At 37.8% G+C, this 18,084-nt stretch overlaps 1 protein-coding gene across 3 annotated transcripts in view; it reads right to left on the minus strand.

The window, feature by feature from the left end:
- Window positions 1–18,084, minus strand: part of EEA1 (early endosome antigen 1) — a 76,410-nt gene that overhangs the window by 7,783 nt on the left and 50,543 nt on the right. For all 3 annotated transcript variants that reach the window (XM_082784853.1, XM_082784852.1, XM_082784854.1), the window contains 11 exons: window positions 16,388–16,527; window positions 15,444–15,774; window positions 14,134–14,235; window positions 12,542–12,736; window positions 11,454–11,636; window positions 5,001–5,186; window positions 4,394–4,525; window positions 2,743–2,928; window positions 2,196–2,434; window positions 645–765; window positions 249–347 (listed from right to left, as the gene is read on the minus strand). In XM_082784853.1, coding sequence (XP_082640979.1) covers window positions 249–347; window positions 645–765; window positions 2,196–2,434; window positions 2,743–2,928; window positions 4,394–4,525; window positions 5,001–5,186; window positions 11,454–11,636; window positions 12,542–12,736; window positions 14,134–14,235; window positions 15,444–15,774; window positions 16,388–16,527 — 1,914 coding nt within the window. The remainder of the gene's footprint in view (window positions 1–248; window positions 348–644; window positions 766–2,195; window positions 2,435–2,742; window positions 2,929–4,393; window positions 4,526–5,000; window positions 5,187–11,453; window positions 11,637–12,541; window positions 12,737–14,133; window positions 14,236–15,443; window positions 15,775–16,387; window positions 16,528–18,084) is intronic.

Consider the following 18,084-nt stretch of genomic DNA (forward strand, 5'->3'; position numbering starts at 1 on the left):
TCGGGGACTGAGCTATTTAACATTATTTATAAAATGCTATCATTAAAATGACAAAAGCAGCATGACTGCAGTAAACCCCACAAACTGTATTTTTAGTATTTAAGGCACCATAAGCAGTATTTGTATTCTGAGACGTCCCAAGTATCATAGCACTTTAAAGCCATTTTCTAAAGTTTCATCTCATGAAAAACAATTTGAAAACAATAGAAAAAGAAAATCCCCACAGATACAGCGAAAGACAAACCTACCCTTCTCACTGTCACTGAAAAGCCTTTTCCACAGGCCATACAATTCTGTACCTCGTTGTCTTCTGCCCATTTCCTGTTGAGAGCTTGGGTGTGTTTGATCTATTTAATTAAAAAAAAAAAAAAAGCGTATGTAATTCTTACTCATTTGCTCTATTACATTGCATACACTACCCAATGCTGTATAAAAGCACCAATTCTGCCATGATACCGAGAGCTTATAATTCACAGAGAAACCTAAAAGCAGAGTTAACCTACAGACAGCATTACGGTCCTTGTGCACCACAGGAACATCTTAATCACTGTGGAAAGATAACCTGCCACAAATATGATGCAAACTTACAATTCTGACAAGACCCACAAAGAGAATCAACAGGTTTGCTTCAAATCAAATGATACCTGTAATGACTGGTTTTCTCGGCCTAGCTCCTGCATTGCAGCAGTAGTGTTGTCCAACTTTTTCTTCATTTCTACAAGTTTGGCTTGAAGCTTTTCAATTTCTCCTTCACTTTTTATACACCTGAGGATAAAGAGTGAATAGTCAGTCCAAAGGCAATGTGCTCTGCCTCCTTTGGGCAGGTTGTCATGACTGAGAAGAGTTAGCCTCATAAAATCCGTCTGAAAATACACTTGCTGTGAAAGTTCTTGGCTGGAAAAATATTCTGTTGTAACAACCAGTTTAAGATTATCTGGCATTGCTCCCAAATATCTGGGGCTTTTTAATACCTGGAGTTACTCCCAGCACCAGGGACAGTACTGAATGCAGCCCATTAATCAACACGCCCTGATGAGCATCACTGTGCAACAGAACACTCTCACAAAGCATCTGCAGCAAATCACTTCAGACAACAAAGCAGAAAGTAACCTTTTTCTTTTAGCAAGGCCACCTCTCATCAGCTGAAATTCAGTTAACTTGAAACACAGATTTTAAAGGGTGTTTTTCTACTAAGCTGTAAAAGTGTTACTGGATGAGTTCAGCACAGTATGACAAGGGATAGCCAAAGAAAAAGAATCTCATTTGAATTGATCCCATCCTTTCCCAAGGCTTACTGCTTAAAAGCCAAGCAGCAAGCTTGACAGGACGGAATAAAGTTTTCCATTCTGCCTTCACCAAACATCTCAGGAAATAAGGATGGAAGAAGTTTCCAGTCTCACAGATGTTGTAAACCTTATAATCTCTACGTTCAAGCCACTCCTGCTGGTTTACATGTGTCTCTTGCTGCCTGAAGGAAAGCAGCTCTGCTTATGTAAGTCTTAACGACTATGTCGTAAAGACAACAGAAGAACTGGAGAAAGGAAGATATTAGCTTTTTAGGAGGAAGAAAATGCCTCATATGAACCTTAGAAAGTCTCTCTAAGCCAATTACATGTTCAATACCCTAATGATGAGCAGTGGGCACACCTAGAAGTCCATAACCAAATTCTGTGTTATTGGAGGCACTAATGAGTCTGATCCAGGTTTCTGGATGACTGCTGCATCTATTCTGATTCATTCAAATGAATCGAGTTCCAAGGAGTCTCAGAGTGACAGAGAAGATAAGTTTACTGAGGTAACAGAGCCAGGCCTTGCATGGTTCATGCAACAGATGACATGAAAAGCCACAACCTACACACCTTAAAATTCCAAGGCGTCCAGTAGGGACGGACATAAATCTTTAAGCGGAGGCACAGACATGTGGCTTTAGTGATAAAGTAAGGTTCTGATATGCCTGCCTGATTTCCTACAATACGGTCACCCTGTAAAAGCTCACAGAGTACAGTTCATTCACAACACCGCTTGCTGCGCTTTGGCAGGGACAACAGAAGGTTCCAGTTTGGAAGCCACAGCCCAGACAAGCATGGATTTAAGTACAGCATGGACGCAGAGCTTGAGTCAACTGAAAGTAGTTTTCAGTGCAAGGCTACCCATTTCCCAAACTACACTTCCACCTCATCATGACCACTGCTCACCTCTCCAGCAATGCTCTTCTCTCATCCTGGTTATTCTGCACTGTTGCTTCCAAGACAGCAATGTCCCCACGTAAATCGTCCGTCTGTTTCTCCAGCTCGCTCACTCGCCTCTGACTGCTTTGCCACTCTTTCTTCATGGTAGCCAGATTTTCATTCAGAGCTGTTACCTGCATGGTGAGCTTGGCCTCCTTTTCCTCATGTTTCCGGTTTTCTTCTTCTTTCTCTTTTACCTCTGTGTGCTAAGAATATCAAGAAATAGTGAAAAACAACCTTCCAAGTATTCTTTCTGTATTCATTAAACTCAAATGAGGCAAAGAGTCTTTACCATACTAGAATCATTACTTTTAACCAATGAACCCTATTACACAAGACTGTCATCCTAGTGAAACTTCCTACACTCTTAAATGCCTCAAAGATTTTTGATCTTGACATTTAAAAATTAGTGTGATGTAAAACGTCAGACAACTCTATGCTTCCTCTCTGCCCCTGAAAGAAAGAATCCAAAGGCACATTCACAAAACAGTCTTACAGTCTCTCACATACTAACCAGTTTATCTTGAATTTCAACACATTCTTTCTTCAGTTCTTCTTCTCTCTTTTTCAGCTGATCTTTGACAGCTTGTTGTTTTTTTTTCTCCTGCTCCAGAGCTGAATTCATATGATCTATTTTGCTCTGAAGCTCTAATTTCTGTTGAATCAATAGCTGTTTTGCATCCTTGAGATTTGATACCTCCTGTTAGGATACAGAGCTAAACGTTAAAGTGGCAACATTGAAACTTTTGCTGACAAATTCAAAACTAATGCAATTGCTTTCCAGGGAGAGCACAGCAATAATTTTTCATTTTATCACTGGAAGAAAGGATGATTTTACAGCATAGAGTACCAATGATTTTCATGATCAAAGACTTTAAACTTATACAATTTTTATGAATAATGCTCAATTTTTAAAATAAACTTAAATTTACTGTATTTTTTCTACTAAACTAGCAGAAGCTGTGCTGGATTATTTTTTTACTGTTCTTTGAAAATAAATGACTGTTGTCATTTTCTAGAGTCAGTTCTAAAATTTACTTCACTTTGTTCTTTGGTTGTAGTAATCAGGTTAAAAGCATAATAATGACCAAGTTAAAAACAAACACGGATGGGAAAAAGCTGGCTTCTCTTAGTCTTATAAGTATAAATATATGCACTAAATTTTATGCAAGCAGGATGATACATTTGATTTTAAACTTTTGTTTGTTTTTCTGTAATAAAAAATATGAAAAAAAATCTTGAGGTAGAATACTCAGTTAAATTTATAGGAATCTCTTTCCTTAAAATTATACAGCCAAATGTACAGGTACTAAGAGCCTAACACGGGTTGCCAGTTTTCCAGAAATCAAAGTTTTCAACAAAAACTAAAGCCAAACCAAAGACAGAGAGAGAACATAACCTGAGGACAAAAGGATGTCCTATAAGAGTGTATCTTATAGGATAAGAGTCCATTCCCTGACAAGAAATGGGAATTAGAGTATAGGCCTGTAGGAGACAATTTCTGTTTTAGTCTGAATCCTTGTATGTAGATCAAGAGATGAATGTATTAAGCCGCCGTTGGTGTACACACATTTCATAGTGTGAAATAGTTTGTTTTACTGAAGATTTAAAGTTATTTAATTGAAGTCTACAGATTTTTACCCTTTAGACATCTCATTTGACTGTTATGATTTTGGAAAACAGTCTTTTATGAGGCTCCCGATGTTGTGTCCCTCCCCCCACCCCAAGTGTGACTTTTTAAGACATTTTAAAAACCACAGCATATCAAGGAAGTTTCACACTCTACCACACATATTTGAGAAGTACCAGATGTTCCTAGAACATCTGGAAAAGTTCGTATTCATGACACTTTGGGACATCTTTTCTACACTTCAGAATTGTCAAGCAAGTGTATGTGCAGTGAGTCTACAGTAAAACAGAAAAAAAGCCCCGAAACTAAGACAAGTCATGTGATCTACCTGGCCAAGCACACTGGTAATTGGAGCTCCAGTACTATCACTAATCAGGTCAGCATTGCTCAGGAACCCCAGTGAAATCTGTGCTTTGGTTCCCTTATCTGTAATACTGATATTTACAGCAACCACCTTTGCGAAGCCATCCCAGATAATTTCTGTATTTCTGATCAGATAACTGAGCACATGAAGATTCATTTTGTTTCAATATACCTTCTCATATTCTTGCTTGCAGACTCTGAGCTCTTCACCCAGCTTGGCACTTTCTTTTTCAAGTCTACTCTTTATTTCCTGGAGCTCTGTTGTTTTACATTTTTCATTAGCCAAGTCTTTTTCTTTCAAAATCTTGAAGAAAAAAATACATATACAGATATATATACATACTTAAAAGGTGATAGAAAAGTGACTTCTTCCAAGTCCACAAAAAAAATAAAATAAAAAAAACACCATCTAGTACCCCAAATCCTTAATTACAAAAGCTCTAAGAAGGAAAACATCCGTCACATCTCTCTATCCACAGTTAGCAGGGCAAACAATTAGCAGCATGTTTACAGTTTTATATTTAAAATTAATAATGTTTTTCTGCATGTCTAACCACTTAGTACAAATTATCAGTCTATTTTAAAGCAAATTCATTTCAGCTGTCTGTTAGCAGTCTTCAAGCAGGAGGTTCAATAAAATTGCTGTTGCTATGCTCTACAACAGTGGTATGCCCCCAAAACAACCCCTGTTTAGAGATGTACCAGGAATTAACGGGGTGGGGAGAGGGTGAGAGGCTGTGTGTTTCTGTGGGAAGATTTCAAAAGACAGAGACATTTACCCTATCATTCTGAAGATCCTGTAGCATTTTGGTCTTCTCACCCAGCTGCTGCTCCTTCTTTGATGCATCCTGTTCCAGTGCAGACTTTGCTTTCTTCAGTTCCTGGATCTGCTGATTATTATTAGCAATTCGATTTCTGCTGGAAACTACCTCTTCTTGAGCAAGAGCAAGTTTTTCTTCTGTGGACTAATTACAAAGACAACTCTGTAAATTATCTGTCAGTATAAGAGCTTCAGATACTTGACAATCATTTAGTCATTTTCCACAGAAAAACTGTCACATAGCATGCAACATTTTACTTCAAATGTTGACAAAGCATAATTACAGGAACTTCTGGGTCTTGAGGTTATGCCTAGCAAAAACAAAGTACCCCAGAAACATTTCCAGCAGCAGTACCTACTCCATCCTTCCACATACAAAATGCGAAAACATCCAGAGGGCAAAGAAGGAAAAGTGATTGTTTGACAAAAAGAGAATGAACTTGAATTGGCTTACACAAGTTGATTTATTCTCAAGGTAAATGTACTACCTTATAATTCTATACAGCTGGTATTTAAGCAACAGAAAAGCTACACTGTGAAGTTTCCAGGAGTGATTCATTATTACTGTATTTTTTCCAATGACTTAACAAAACTAGCACTAGCACAGTCAAGAAATTTTTGAAAATCCTGAAGTGAAATGTGCAACCTAAAAAAGCTAGAATCAGAGCAAAATGTTTCACAGTCTCATGTGTATCAGCATTTCAATTCAATCAAATCTTAAACTTCCAATCAGAATCTATTACATACCATAATTTAACCGGCCTCCAACTCTCTTTATTTCCAGGGTGCCCTCATTGCAGCTTTTCAATACATAAAGGGGTCTTATAAAAAGGATGGAGAGGGGACTCCTTAGTTGGGTACATAGTGATAGGACAAAGGAGGTATGGTCTTAAATTAAAAGAGGATAGATTTAGATTAGACATTAGGAAGAAATTCTTCACTCTGAGGGTGGAGAGGCACTGGCACAGGTTGTGGATGCCCCATCCCTGGAGGTGTTCAAGGCCAGCTTGGATGGGACATCCACCTGATATAGTGGGTGGCATCCCTGCCTATGGCAAGGGGAGTGGAACTGGGTGATCTTTAAGGTCCCTTCCAATGCAATCTCTTCTATGATTTTGTTATACAGAAAAAGACATCTCTATACAATAGGTCACAGAAACCCAAGTAACAATCTCAAACTCACACCCAAGACTCATTCTATTTGCTCACAGCAAAGGCAAACTTTGAGGCTCTTCTTAATTTAGTATTGTGGAAGAGAGGGTGTTGTGATGTTTTTAAAGCCTTTGGCTTAGCCATGGACTAGCTACATTTAGGAGCATGTCATTTCACAAAGAACCAAAATGGAAAAAATAAACAACTCATCCACTAAGTCACCAAAATCATGGTACTTGATGGAAACATTTTATGCTAAGATACACAGTGTGAGGTGGGGAGATTTATTATTAACAATTAATTTATTACCTTCTGTGCACCAATAAGGATTTAAATTCTTTCAGAATAAACTACATTCTTTTAGCTGTTACTCCTCTTACTTAAACCCTAATTAAACCTCTTGTACTTGTTGTTCCTTTAAAAAAAATCACTAAACTTCAACAACCTTGACTTCACTTAATTGTACATCTTTTTTAAGCAGCTCCTGTCTTCATTTAAAAACTGATTTCTGTTTCCTAATCCTTACTTGTAGAGTCTGAAGTGTTTTACTGGTAGAATGAGATTTAGTTTGAAATACTAACGTGATGGAACACTGCTGATCCAATACCATTTTCTACAGCTTCAGTCACTTAAAAATTCAAACTGCCTTTTTGAATTAATTTGCAGGCCAATTATTTGTCTTCTGATCTGTAAGTTTACTATTTAAAACTTCACAAGGTTTTAGCTCAAGAAAAAAATGAAGCAAAATAGTAGGTGCTTTTGCAATTTCAAGGTTGTAGCAGAGTGGGTCCTTCAGAAAAGAAAATAAGCCCTCTCTATTTCACTGTGGGTGGTGGAGTACAGTATTTTCCTACAACTGAGAAAGGATGGGAAGTATAGCATCATCACAAAACACCTTCACAGGAAAACCCAATAGTTTTTGCAAATTTAGAATGAAGACATGTCTTCATTCTGAAGACATGGCTTTTATTCAGATTTGCTTCTTGCAGAAGTATGATTGTAGACAATTTTGTACAGGATTGTAGACAATTTGTACAGGATGATAAAATTTGGCTATGGAGTGGGTAGCCCAACAAAAAGCTTCACCTATCAGATACTCTTCCCTCAACCATCTCCAAAGTGTCGGTACAGGACAGGCAATCTGACTGTGCCTATGCCCAAGCTAAGACAAGGTGAATGTCCTTAAAAGAGGAGTCAGTATTCAGCTTGCTCTGCAATGTCTTATATATAAACGTTTGCAATATAAGGGACTCTGAATTTTGAGCACAATTTATCTTACTACAGCTAATGCACAGCAAGTGGCTCTTAACTGTGTTGTGATTAACAATAATGCTACTGGCCTTAATTGAGAAAACATTCAATGTAACTTTAGCAGTAAATCCACCTTCTATCTATCTGTGCCTTTCTTTCTGCCTTCCTCAGAAGTCCCTCACAGCACCCTCTGGAAATCAGCAGAAATCCAGCACATGGCTAAAACATTCCAGTTATTGTCCTTGCTCCTGGCTCAGTCTCCAACTAGTTCAGATGGATTCTTTTGGACTCCTGAGGAGCTCACATCTTTAACAGAAAATCACCTCTTCAAAATCTGATGCCATTCACCTTAATTATTGTTCAATTTTGACATCGCTCTCCAAAAGCGGTAATATAACCCCAGTCATGAGATTACTCTTTAGGATGACAGAGAAAACCAAATGCAAGGAAAACATACAGAACAAAAGAAGTCAATCTGGACTAAGTGTAAATAAAACCACATGTTAGGTTGACTGGCATAACTAATTAACCAATTAAAAGGAAATCTCAGCCCAGTCCAGTACAATTGGGCTGTTGCACTGCAAACAGGCCACATGGAGCCACCAGCAGAACTAGCCAGGTGCTAGGTCCTGGATTCATTCCATCGAAGTGAGGTGCACAAATGAACAATTTTAGTCTGCATGCCCCTCTCCCCCCACCCAGCTCACAGAAGGGGCATGCCGTTATTCACAGATGATAACCTAATGTCGCTTCAGTTCCTCGGCAGTAGGATTAGACTGACCGTAGGCAACTTAGGCTCCTAACTTAGAGACTTGAGGTCTGGCAGCACAAAGAGCATCCAGAACATCCACTGAAGATACATGGAGAGTGGTGCCAATATCAGAGGCAAAGAAACTTTCTTTTGAGAACACAGAAGAAACCAGGACTGACTACAAAAAGCACAAATGCCAAGACCAAAGAGTATTTGGCAGAGTTCAGGAGAGCAAGATGCACAAGTATGTTTGCACTAACTCAAAATCAAGGCAGAAATAATAACAGCTCTTCATTTTCAATAAGTCTTGTAAATAAAAATAGGCTTTTCCACAAAAAGGAATCCCATTTATAGATATAAATGATATATATATAAATATATAAATAATACTATATAACTTTTACAAGCACTCAAATCTTGCCCAATTTCTTTTTTTCCATCAGAGACAAAAACATGAGTTTATTTACTGTTACAGAAGGCAGGTTTTTTAAATTAAACTGAATGTGCAGCATATCGTATCCATAAGACTCTAGCTATGTTCTCACTTTAGAATTTGCTACAACACTTCTCACTTTTGCTCTGGGAGACTTACAGCTTCACAGTTTGCATCTGGCTAACACTACATAACTTGGTCCTTCTGTTATTGAACCAGAAACTGAAGTGTTAAGGGGGCGTTCAATTTTTCAGCCTGTGCTGCTGGTGTGCCAGGCAGCTGCCCGCTTACTCTGCCTCTAGCTAGGCATAGCTAGCTCTCACGCAGTGCTGCATCCCCAACTGCAAAACTTCATGTAAGCATTACTCACTTTTTATCACACTCCAGTCTCACAGCTCCCTCAGCCCGAGGTGACCAGCAGCCAAGCAGCCTGGCAGTGATATTCCAGCCAGAAGCCAGCAGATGGTGCTCTGCGTACAGCCCCGCTCACTGGGCTTCAAACCATGCTCACTAAACACAGCTGTGCAGGGACTTCATACTTCTGCTACAAATCCTGCAATAAGACATCTAAGCTTACCTAATACACAAGTTCTAAAAAGTTCTTCTACTGTCTACCAATAATATCAAGACCATTCTGGACCCCAGCCCTCCTTGGTTCCAAACCATCCAAAATTTGTAGCTCTGGCTCAAATCATCTGCCTTCATTAAATAACTCCCCTAAGGACAAACATAATGCACATAACTGGCTTGACTATGAATCTTTGCCACAGAGTTCTTCTGATTTGAGTGGTACTTTTGTGTTCAGCTCTCCAAACTAGCATTAGTCTTCCTTGACACTTTTTATAACTAGTCTGAGAAAGCAGCAAAGAATATCATTACTATTTTAGTTTAACATTGCAATGAGACGGCACACTTGTGATTAAACATATATTGGCCCTGTCCTTTTTCCTCTCCTGGATTTTACAGAAAAAAAGCAAAGCGGTGCCAAGCAGACCTCACCATCCATAATTATTGTAAATAACTATAAATAAATAAACAACCATGCAAACAGCCTCCAAACTGGTACATCACCTCAGCACCGAGGACACCGATATTTCGCAGGCTCTTTAGGCTCCACAGATATTTACATAATAAATCGTGTTACCTGTTCATATTAACAATCTTATTCTCCTGTTACTAGTCACCTTATTTATATATTACAGGTGTTGCTGGTCACCTGTTCCTATCACCTTATTTTACCTTTTTGCATTGATGTTCCATCTCTCCCTTGTTACCATCCCAATTCAGGTTTAAAAGCACATGGGAGACCTACTGTCCTATTTTATATTTGTCAGAACTAGAAGTCATCTAGCTGGCTTAATAATACTTATTCAGAGCTATCTTTGCAGCAAGCAATATTTAAATGAACATTCAATGCTTGTACAGGTCACTGCATTACCAATTTAAATTATACCATAATTACCAATGTGTTGATCTAAACACATTCTGGGAAATTAACTCAGAAAGGAGGTTAGCAAGCTATAGTAACTAACCGTATGTTTAAACCACCTTTGCTTGTTAAGCAGGCCAAAGTTCTTTATACCCTTGCACAAGGATTCAATCAAGCAGCACCAAAAATAAAGCTAATCTGACGTGCAGGAAAACGTGGCAGGTAATCTAATGTCACAGAGGAAGAGTATGATTAAGAGAAATCCAATGATGTACACATAAAGGAGCTACTTTTCTTTTTCTTAAAGGAACTCAAAACATTGAGTTTGGCGAGGACTCCACAGCTCATATGGAGCTATCTGAAATAGCCACAAAACCTTTAATATTTCAAGGATGGGACTGAAAAGACTACACTGGGAGAAGTAGAAGGGACATATTAAATCTAACCAGTCACCAAAAGCTCTCTTTATATATAGTGAAGGCAACGGAAGCCAGCATCTAAAATGGATTGGATGACCAGTTCTCCAGAAGCACCTATTTAACTCGAAGAACTTCAGGAAATCTTAAAACAACAGTGTCACACAGACAATGACTCCCTCTCCAGCTTTGCAAGTGAAAAGCGCCAAAGCCACACATCTCTGCAGCATAGTATGTCTTGGAACAAACCTGAGCATTTGTTTAGCACTGACATGAGGGGATGGGGCGGGGGAATGGAAAAAGGATAAAGAAACACCTGTTCTTATCGACTCAATTCCCAGCAACATCTTTTTGAAGGCATTACATCTGAATACCAAACCAGGTAAATTCTGCTTAGGAATAGCAAAATCTTGGAGGATTACATTCAGACATCTGCACTCCAGGCAGGTCCCTAAACCTACTGTTTTTATCAGTATAACATCTCTCAAAGTCTGTAATGAGCCAGGAAGAAGCAGAAGGGGCAAGGGCATAGGAGCAGACTGGCAACTACAATTCTAGTTAAATCGTCTAGAAGGCAGTGGTTACTCACATGCTGTCAGTGACTTTGCCCTAATTAGCTACACTATTTAAATTAGTTGAAAGCTACAATATATACCACCATCACCACCACCACCAACAAAAAACTCAAAAAAGAATATGAAAATAAATCATCTTTCACTTTGCACCCACAGGTCAGATTGCCATTGCAAAAATGGAAGGGTAGTTCAGGTAAGGTGGCAAATACGCTTGGCTTTCAATTAGTGTCAGTATGTCCTTTGTCCCAGGGGAAAGGATTGAACAGCACTATATTCTATATATAGAAGCAAAGAGCTTTTTTTTTTTTTCTTTCCCCATACAGTTTTTGCACTGTTTCTGTATCTTCAAAATGGATACAGACAGGTCTATTAAGTCACAAATAACATTAAAGTGTCTCTAAGTACCTTAAGGTCCTGCCTGGTCGCCAGCAACTCAGACTCTTTCCCGTAAAGATCCAGCTGCAGTTTTTCCATGTTTTCCTTATATTTTTCATAGGTCTTCTGTAAGTCTGCTAGTTTTCCTTTCTCTGTTTTAAGCTCCTGAGCTGACAAAATTGTCTGCTGTTGCAGCTTATTCTCCAGTTCTGCCTGAAACACAGGCATACAAAGTGTCAGTTAAAGTTACAGATAGTATGCTTTATGATGTCAATAAATCATATTGTTACTGAAAAACTATTTTTACTGAAAAACACTTATGAAATAGCAATTAAGTAACCTAACATAAACAGTTTTTATAGCAATATTTTGTAACTAATTTCACAACAAAATTAAATTCACTTTATAAGACTTAGTAAAACACAGCAAGACCAAACATTTTAAATTTAAATTATATATATAATATCACACAGAATCACAGAATTTCTAGGTTGGAAGAGACCTCAAGATCATCGAGTCCAACCTCTACCTAACGCTAACAATCCCCACATATATATATATATTTATTTTTTTAATCATACAGTGTCCCTAGACAAGCTAAAGCAAAAGTATGATCATATAGTACAGGGCAGCTGAAGCTGGCAAAACATTTAATAGTGCACAGCACACAACACAACATTCACTAATGTAAGACATTTGAACTATTTCCACTATAGTTTATTAGTTTCATTCTGTCACTCAGATAAATTATTTTGCTATAATGAAAGAGAGTTTAAAACTGCCATGGACATTCCAAAACACTGCAGCGTTTGTCTAAACTGCTCTCACAAAACTGTCTACTGCTTTACAAGAAAACAGCAGCTCTTACTTCACAGTATCCTCCTGGGTCAAAATAAAGACATACAATCTAGCCATTTTTACCAATTTACTGAAACTCAGCTCCTAGAGAGTCTGTATATTTCAGCAATGGCCATTGAAGACTTTGTTTCCACATCCTGATCTTACCCTTTCCAGCAAGACTACAGTAAATAGCTGTTTATTCCAAAGACATTGGCATAAAAGCCACAGCACATATCAAATTTATATTAATTTTCTTACACGAGTAAGGCCAGCCTTACCTTTTCTAAAAGGGCAGTTTTTAACTCAGCTTGTAGTGTTTCACTGTGTTTTTTCTTCTGCTCAAAAGATTCCTTTAGGTCTCTCAGCTTTCCCTGAAGATGCTGCTCACTTTTTTCTTTGTCTTTCAGAAGACCCTGAATTTCCAGTACTTGTGCACGTGCTGAATCAAGTTCTATCGACAACTGCTTAGAGATCTATATTCAAAAATATTAAATAACTGTATATAATTTTAATTTACATCATTATTTGCACATGCTGTAGTATGTAAACTGTGTGTATGACAAATTGCAAAGCTCAAGAAGTGAACAGACAAGTTGACAAACGAAAAAACTGTTAAAGCTGAAGATAAAGTCTCTGGTCCAACCCCCAAAGGACTGCTCGAAGTTGGGGAGTGTCCACTGGTTGCAGTAACCTGAGAGGCTTGCCCTCAGCCTGCTATGCTCTGGGCTGAACAAACCAAGGGGCCTCAGCTGCTTCTCATACATCTTCCCCTCAAGAGCCTGTACCATCTTCATAGCCCTCCTTTGGATGCTCTCTAATAGCTTTATGTCTTTTTTATACTTTGGTGCCAAAATTGCACACAGTGGTCTTGGTGAGGCTGCACCAGTGCAGAGTGGAGTGGGACAATCACTTCCCTTGACCAAGCTAATAATGCTATGCTTGTTGCACCCCAGAGTACAGTTGGCTCTCCTGGCTGCCAGGGCATATTGTTGACTTATTTTCAACATGGCAAAATTATGCAGAAAACACCCAGACCCCTTTCTGTGGGGCTGCTCTTCAGCCTTTTGTCCCCCAGTCTGCATATATAGCCAGGGTTGCCCCTTCCCAGGTGCAGAATCCAGCACTTGCTCTTGTTAAACTTCATACTGTTTGTCATTTCCCAGCTCTCTAATTTGCCAAGATCTCTCTGCAAGGCCTCTATGCTTACTAGGGTCAACAGCTCCTCCCAATTTAATATCATCTGCAAACTTCCTCAAAACATTTTCTAGTCCCACACCCAAGTCATTTATGAAAATATTGAAGAGAACTGGCCCTCAAATGGAGCCCTGGGACACCCCACTAGTGACTGGCCGCCAGCCTGATGTAATCTTGTTTGCTATAACCCTTTGAGCCCGATCCCTCAAGCCAGTTGTTCCCCCACTGTATTATGCATTTATCTAACTCTATGCTGGATATTTTGTCCATAAAGTTACCGTGTGAAACTGTATTGAAAGCTTTACTGAAATCCAAAAAGATCACTTCAACTAACCGGCTTCCCTTGGTAAACTAGGTGGGTAGAAATTAAGTTCATTAAGCAGGACATTCCCCTCATGAACCCATGTTAGCTGTGACCAACGACCACATTGTCCTTGACGTGTTTTTCAGTAACTCCCAGAATAATTTTCTCCATAATTTTATACAGCATTTACCTTTTGCCAGGCAATTTTATATCACCTAATTTCAGTGTCCCAGATGGGTTACAATTTGAGAACTGCAACCTCTTTTTTTTTTCCTCATTAATCCCAACATATGAGAATGAAAATGAAAATGAATCTTTTAAGCATTTGTTATTATTCTTTTCTTGATTTTTGGAACTCTGCAGACGGCTTACCCCCTCCTTTTTTTCCAGTGAGTTTTTCAATTCATTCCTCTCTTTAGCTACAGACTCTGTTTGTACCTGGAGCTGTTGTTTTACTTCTTGGTAAGATTTTTCCTAAAAAAAAAAAAAAACAACAAAAAAACAGAAGACAAGCAAGTATTTATGTGAGTTTCTAAGACCAGTGACATGTATTTTCACAGGAGCTACAAAGCATTCTAAAAGAATGCTTTTCTTTCTAGTGAAAATGCTTTTCTTCTCAGTTGCAGACATCTTCAGCTAAAAATATCTCTAGCCATTAACAGTGATAAGTCTAAGCTGAACTCTGCTGATATTTAGTACTTCAAGGCAGACATGTGCCAAGAAGTTTTTCTGATTAGGAATAATTGCCTTGGTTGAAGCTGCTGTTGGCAGCCCTTCTTCTTATGGCAAGCAGTAGGCTTATTGCTCTCCTCAGGATCCATAATTTCTTGATGTTCTAAAACTCATGAGTAAATAGATTTGCAGAATTAGTACACAAACATAGTATTTGAGTATAAATTGGAGAGAAAATCCTTCAAGCTTTTAGGAAAAACACAAATGTTTAAACAACAATATTTAATCAAGCCTCTAAGCAAAAAGGCTTATCTTAAGAAGGTGAAGTAGGAAAGGAAAGTGTTATTTTTAAGTATTAGGAGGGTTGTTTTTGTTGTTATTGTTTTGTTGTTGTTTGTTTGTTTAAGAGTAGGATAAAAGCAGCTATACATGGATTCTGGGAAATACTGAAATACTGACATGCAAAATAGGAAGGGAATGAGAAAGAAACTCTACCACGTTCTGAGGGTAGGGCTGTCAGTAAACCTGTATAAGAAAATTTATAAAATATATACTTTTATAGTAGTCAGTCATGTTACCAACAAAGCAAAGGGGGAAGGAAAAAAAAAGTACATTCTAAAGCTACCGGGAGTACACTCTTCTTACCATAACAGGTTGCTCTGGTCAAGTGTTTGTTACTATACTGTCATGTGTGAGACCTCTCTGAAACTCAAATAGTTCTAGTACTCTTATAAAACCTTAAGCTAGGCATCTCCCAAAAAAACAGCCAGTTGGATCTTGTGTGATATGAACTGATGTCTACCACAGTAAACATTGAGACAAAAATTCAAGTTAGGATAAAAATTCAAGTTAGGACACAAGTATAAACAACTAAAATCAAAATCTGTTTTTCCTTAAGGAAATTAACTTTCTTGCACTTATGTGCACTGTTTTCAGAACAAAAATAAAATCTTAATATCACGTTGTAAATACCTCAAACTTAAGCTCTAATAAAAAAAAAGTCTACTAACCATTTCTGCTACAGCTGCTTTTTCTTTTTGTATTTCTTTTTCTAATTCTTCCTTCTTTTTTTTGAAGGATTCAGAACTTTTTGAGAGCTTCTCTTTGGTAGCTGTAAGGTCCTTTAATAGGGCATCCTTCTCTGATTTCACCTGTTGCAACTCCGATGTTGCTACTTGCATTTTACAGTCTAACTCCTTGAGTTGTTTACTTGTATCTTGACTTGATTTCTCAAGGTTTTGTTTGAGGCTGGCATTTTCCTCTTCCTGCTTTGAAATTTGCTGTTTTGCTTGTTCAAGGGCCTCAGATTTCTTCTGTAAATCCAATTTAGCACTAGACGTGCTGCAAATACAGAGCAAAATAAAGAAAAATAAAACTTTTTTAAAAAATTCTCCTTCACAAGATTCTTTATATCATTAAACATCTCTACTTAAATATATTAACTGTAGAATTAATTCAAAGAATACATTTTCCTTCCAGAATACAGGCATTTGTCTCTCCAGTGAAGACATATAAGCTACTATAAACACTATTCTAAGATGGATTTTCCTTCCTTAAATATTGTGAACAGAAGCTACCCCTTTGCTTCTTATACATAAATTGAAAATTAATCTTTGAAAGTTACAGAGCTATGGATAGTTAGAGACGGACCTTAGCGTGTCAGCCTACTTAGATATTTAGCTGACAAGCACAGTGAATATATCAAAGTGTGTTAAATCACTTCAGCCAGTGATTCACAGAAGATGATGTGGCAGATGGAGTCTGCATGGCAGGTAAAGTGCAAGAAAACAGATGAGATATAACTCAGTTCTCATAGCAGAGGGAATACATCACTTTTATTTATGATTTTAAGAAATCACAGGAGAGAAGAATAAAATTTCAACTGTAGTCCAAACCACTCTAATTTAGCTTTATATCTAACTTTGAAAAGTATTATAGCACAGGGTATGCATACACTTCTCTTTCCGCTTCAAGTTGTTTACTCAGTTCTGCTGTTCGGAGGTCTAATTCCGTAGATTGCTGTCGCTGCTGCTGTAATTCCTGAAGAGCTTGTTCTTTGCTTGTTTTAGCATCAAGAATGTCAGCTTCAAGTTTCTGAGATAGAAAAACAAAAAAGTTAGAGCCATCAGAACAGAGACAATAAAACAAAACAACAATAAAAATCAGAAGTCGTCCAGTAGTATTTACTGTAAAACGTGTTTACTGTAGAAAGCAGTCACAGTTCTCACACACAGTCTATTTCATTAGCTGGCCACTTGTCTTTCATTATTTAGTTCCTGCAATACTTTTGCTCCCCCAGAAGTGATCCGTTTTGGTAAAACATTCTGAAATCACCTTTAAGTTAAATGCCAAGCAGCCATTTTACTGCAAAGTAGTAAATAAAATGCAGAAATCTTTAAAAGGGCATACACAGTGTTCAGCTTTGGGGCCCTGTTCTCAGCTCCCAACAAGTAGTTTCAGCAGTTTCAAATGACTGGTGATTTACATATCCCCCAACTCTGCCATTCTGTGTAAATACAAAGACATGAACTACAGCTATTAAAAAAAAAAATAAACAAATAAATAAAAACTGTGCTTGTTTGGCAGAAGGTTTCTTTTGTTTTGTTTGTAGAAGATACTTGTTCATTTGCATGGAATATAAAGAACACAGGAGTCCTCAGCAACCAGGCACTGCTTGGACTCTTCAACACACTGGCTGTTTTATAGATGCTTCTGCTTTCATGCAGTGGCCATAAAACACCATGGTCACCATGGTCAAGTTTCTAAGAGAACATTCCTGAGGGTTTCAGCCTTTTTTTTTTTTTTTTTTTTCCCTCCTCTATCATTTTTAATACCATGCATTCAACTGGAATAATCCTAAAGAATGGTGATGACACCAAGACTTGTACACAGAATTGCACTCCTGTTGACAGCATCAACAACCCTGCTCAGTTTCACACTTCATTTAATACAGACCTCATAAAATCTTGGGGAAGCAAACAGCATATTCCTGTATTTGAGCATTTAAGCATTTGAGTACACTGGTTACCTGTGATACATTAGCAAAAGAATGAAAAATAAAAGCACAAATGAAACCAGGCAGAAAAGCACATAAACAAGAAAAAGCACCCAACTCACTTTAGACAGCTGATCTCTTTCAAAACAGATACACAACACTGCAAAACTAATTCTTCATTGCTCCCAAGACCTATATATTACATGATTTTATATACCGTGATTTTGACCACTAAGAATGCTTAACAAGTATTGAACAAAATGTAAAGCCCAAATTTAAAAACACTGAAGCATTAGGAGTAATTCATCCTTAATGGAAAACATTAACGTAGCAAAATAACAAAAGGTTCTGCAAACCTGGCAGAATTATGTGCAATTTAAGAGAAAATCCAAATCCAGAAATGGAATATAAAACTCATGATCAAATTTGTGGAAAAATATTTCTCACACACAAAAATCACAATAAAAAGCCCCCAGAAAGGCCTACTGAAAGGTTCCAGAATTAAATCAAAACAGACAGGTACTATTAACTTGGGCTAACCAACGTAACACATATTCACTGGTACCACTTGTAAAATATATAGACATGGAGACTTAATTTCAAGAAGTATTCGTGCTCCTTCTCATAGTATTTTCCAGGTAGCATAGAGGTTGGTA

This window comes from Aythya marila (genome assembly GCF_965140915.1).
Source record: "Aythya marila genome assembly, chromosome: 1".
Classification (NCBI taxonomy): Eukaryota; Metazoa; Chordata; class Aves; order Anseriformes; family Anatidae; genus Aythya; species Aythya marila.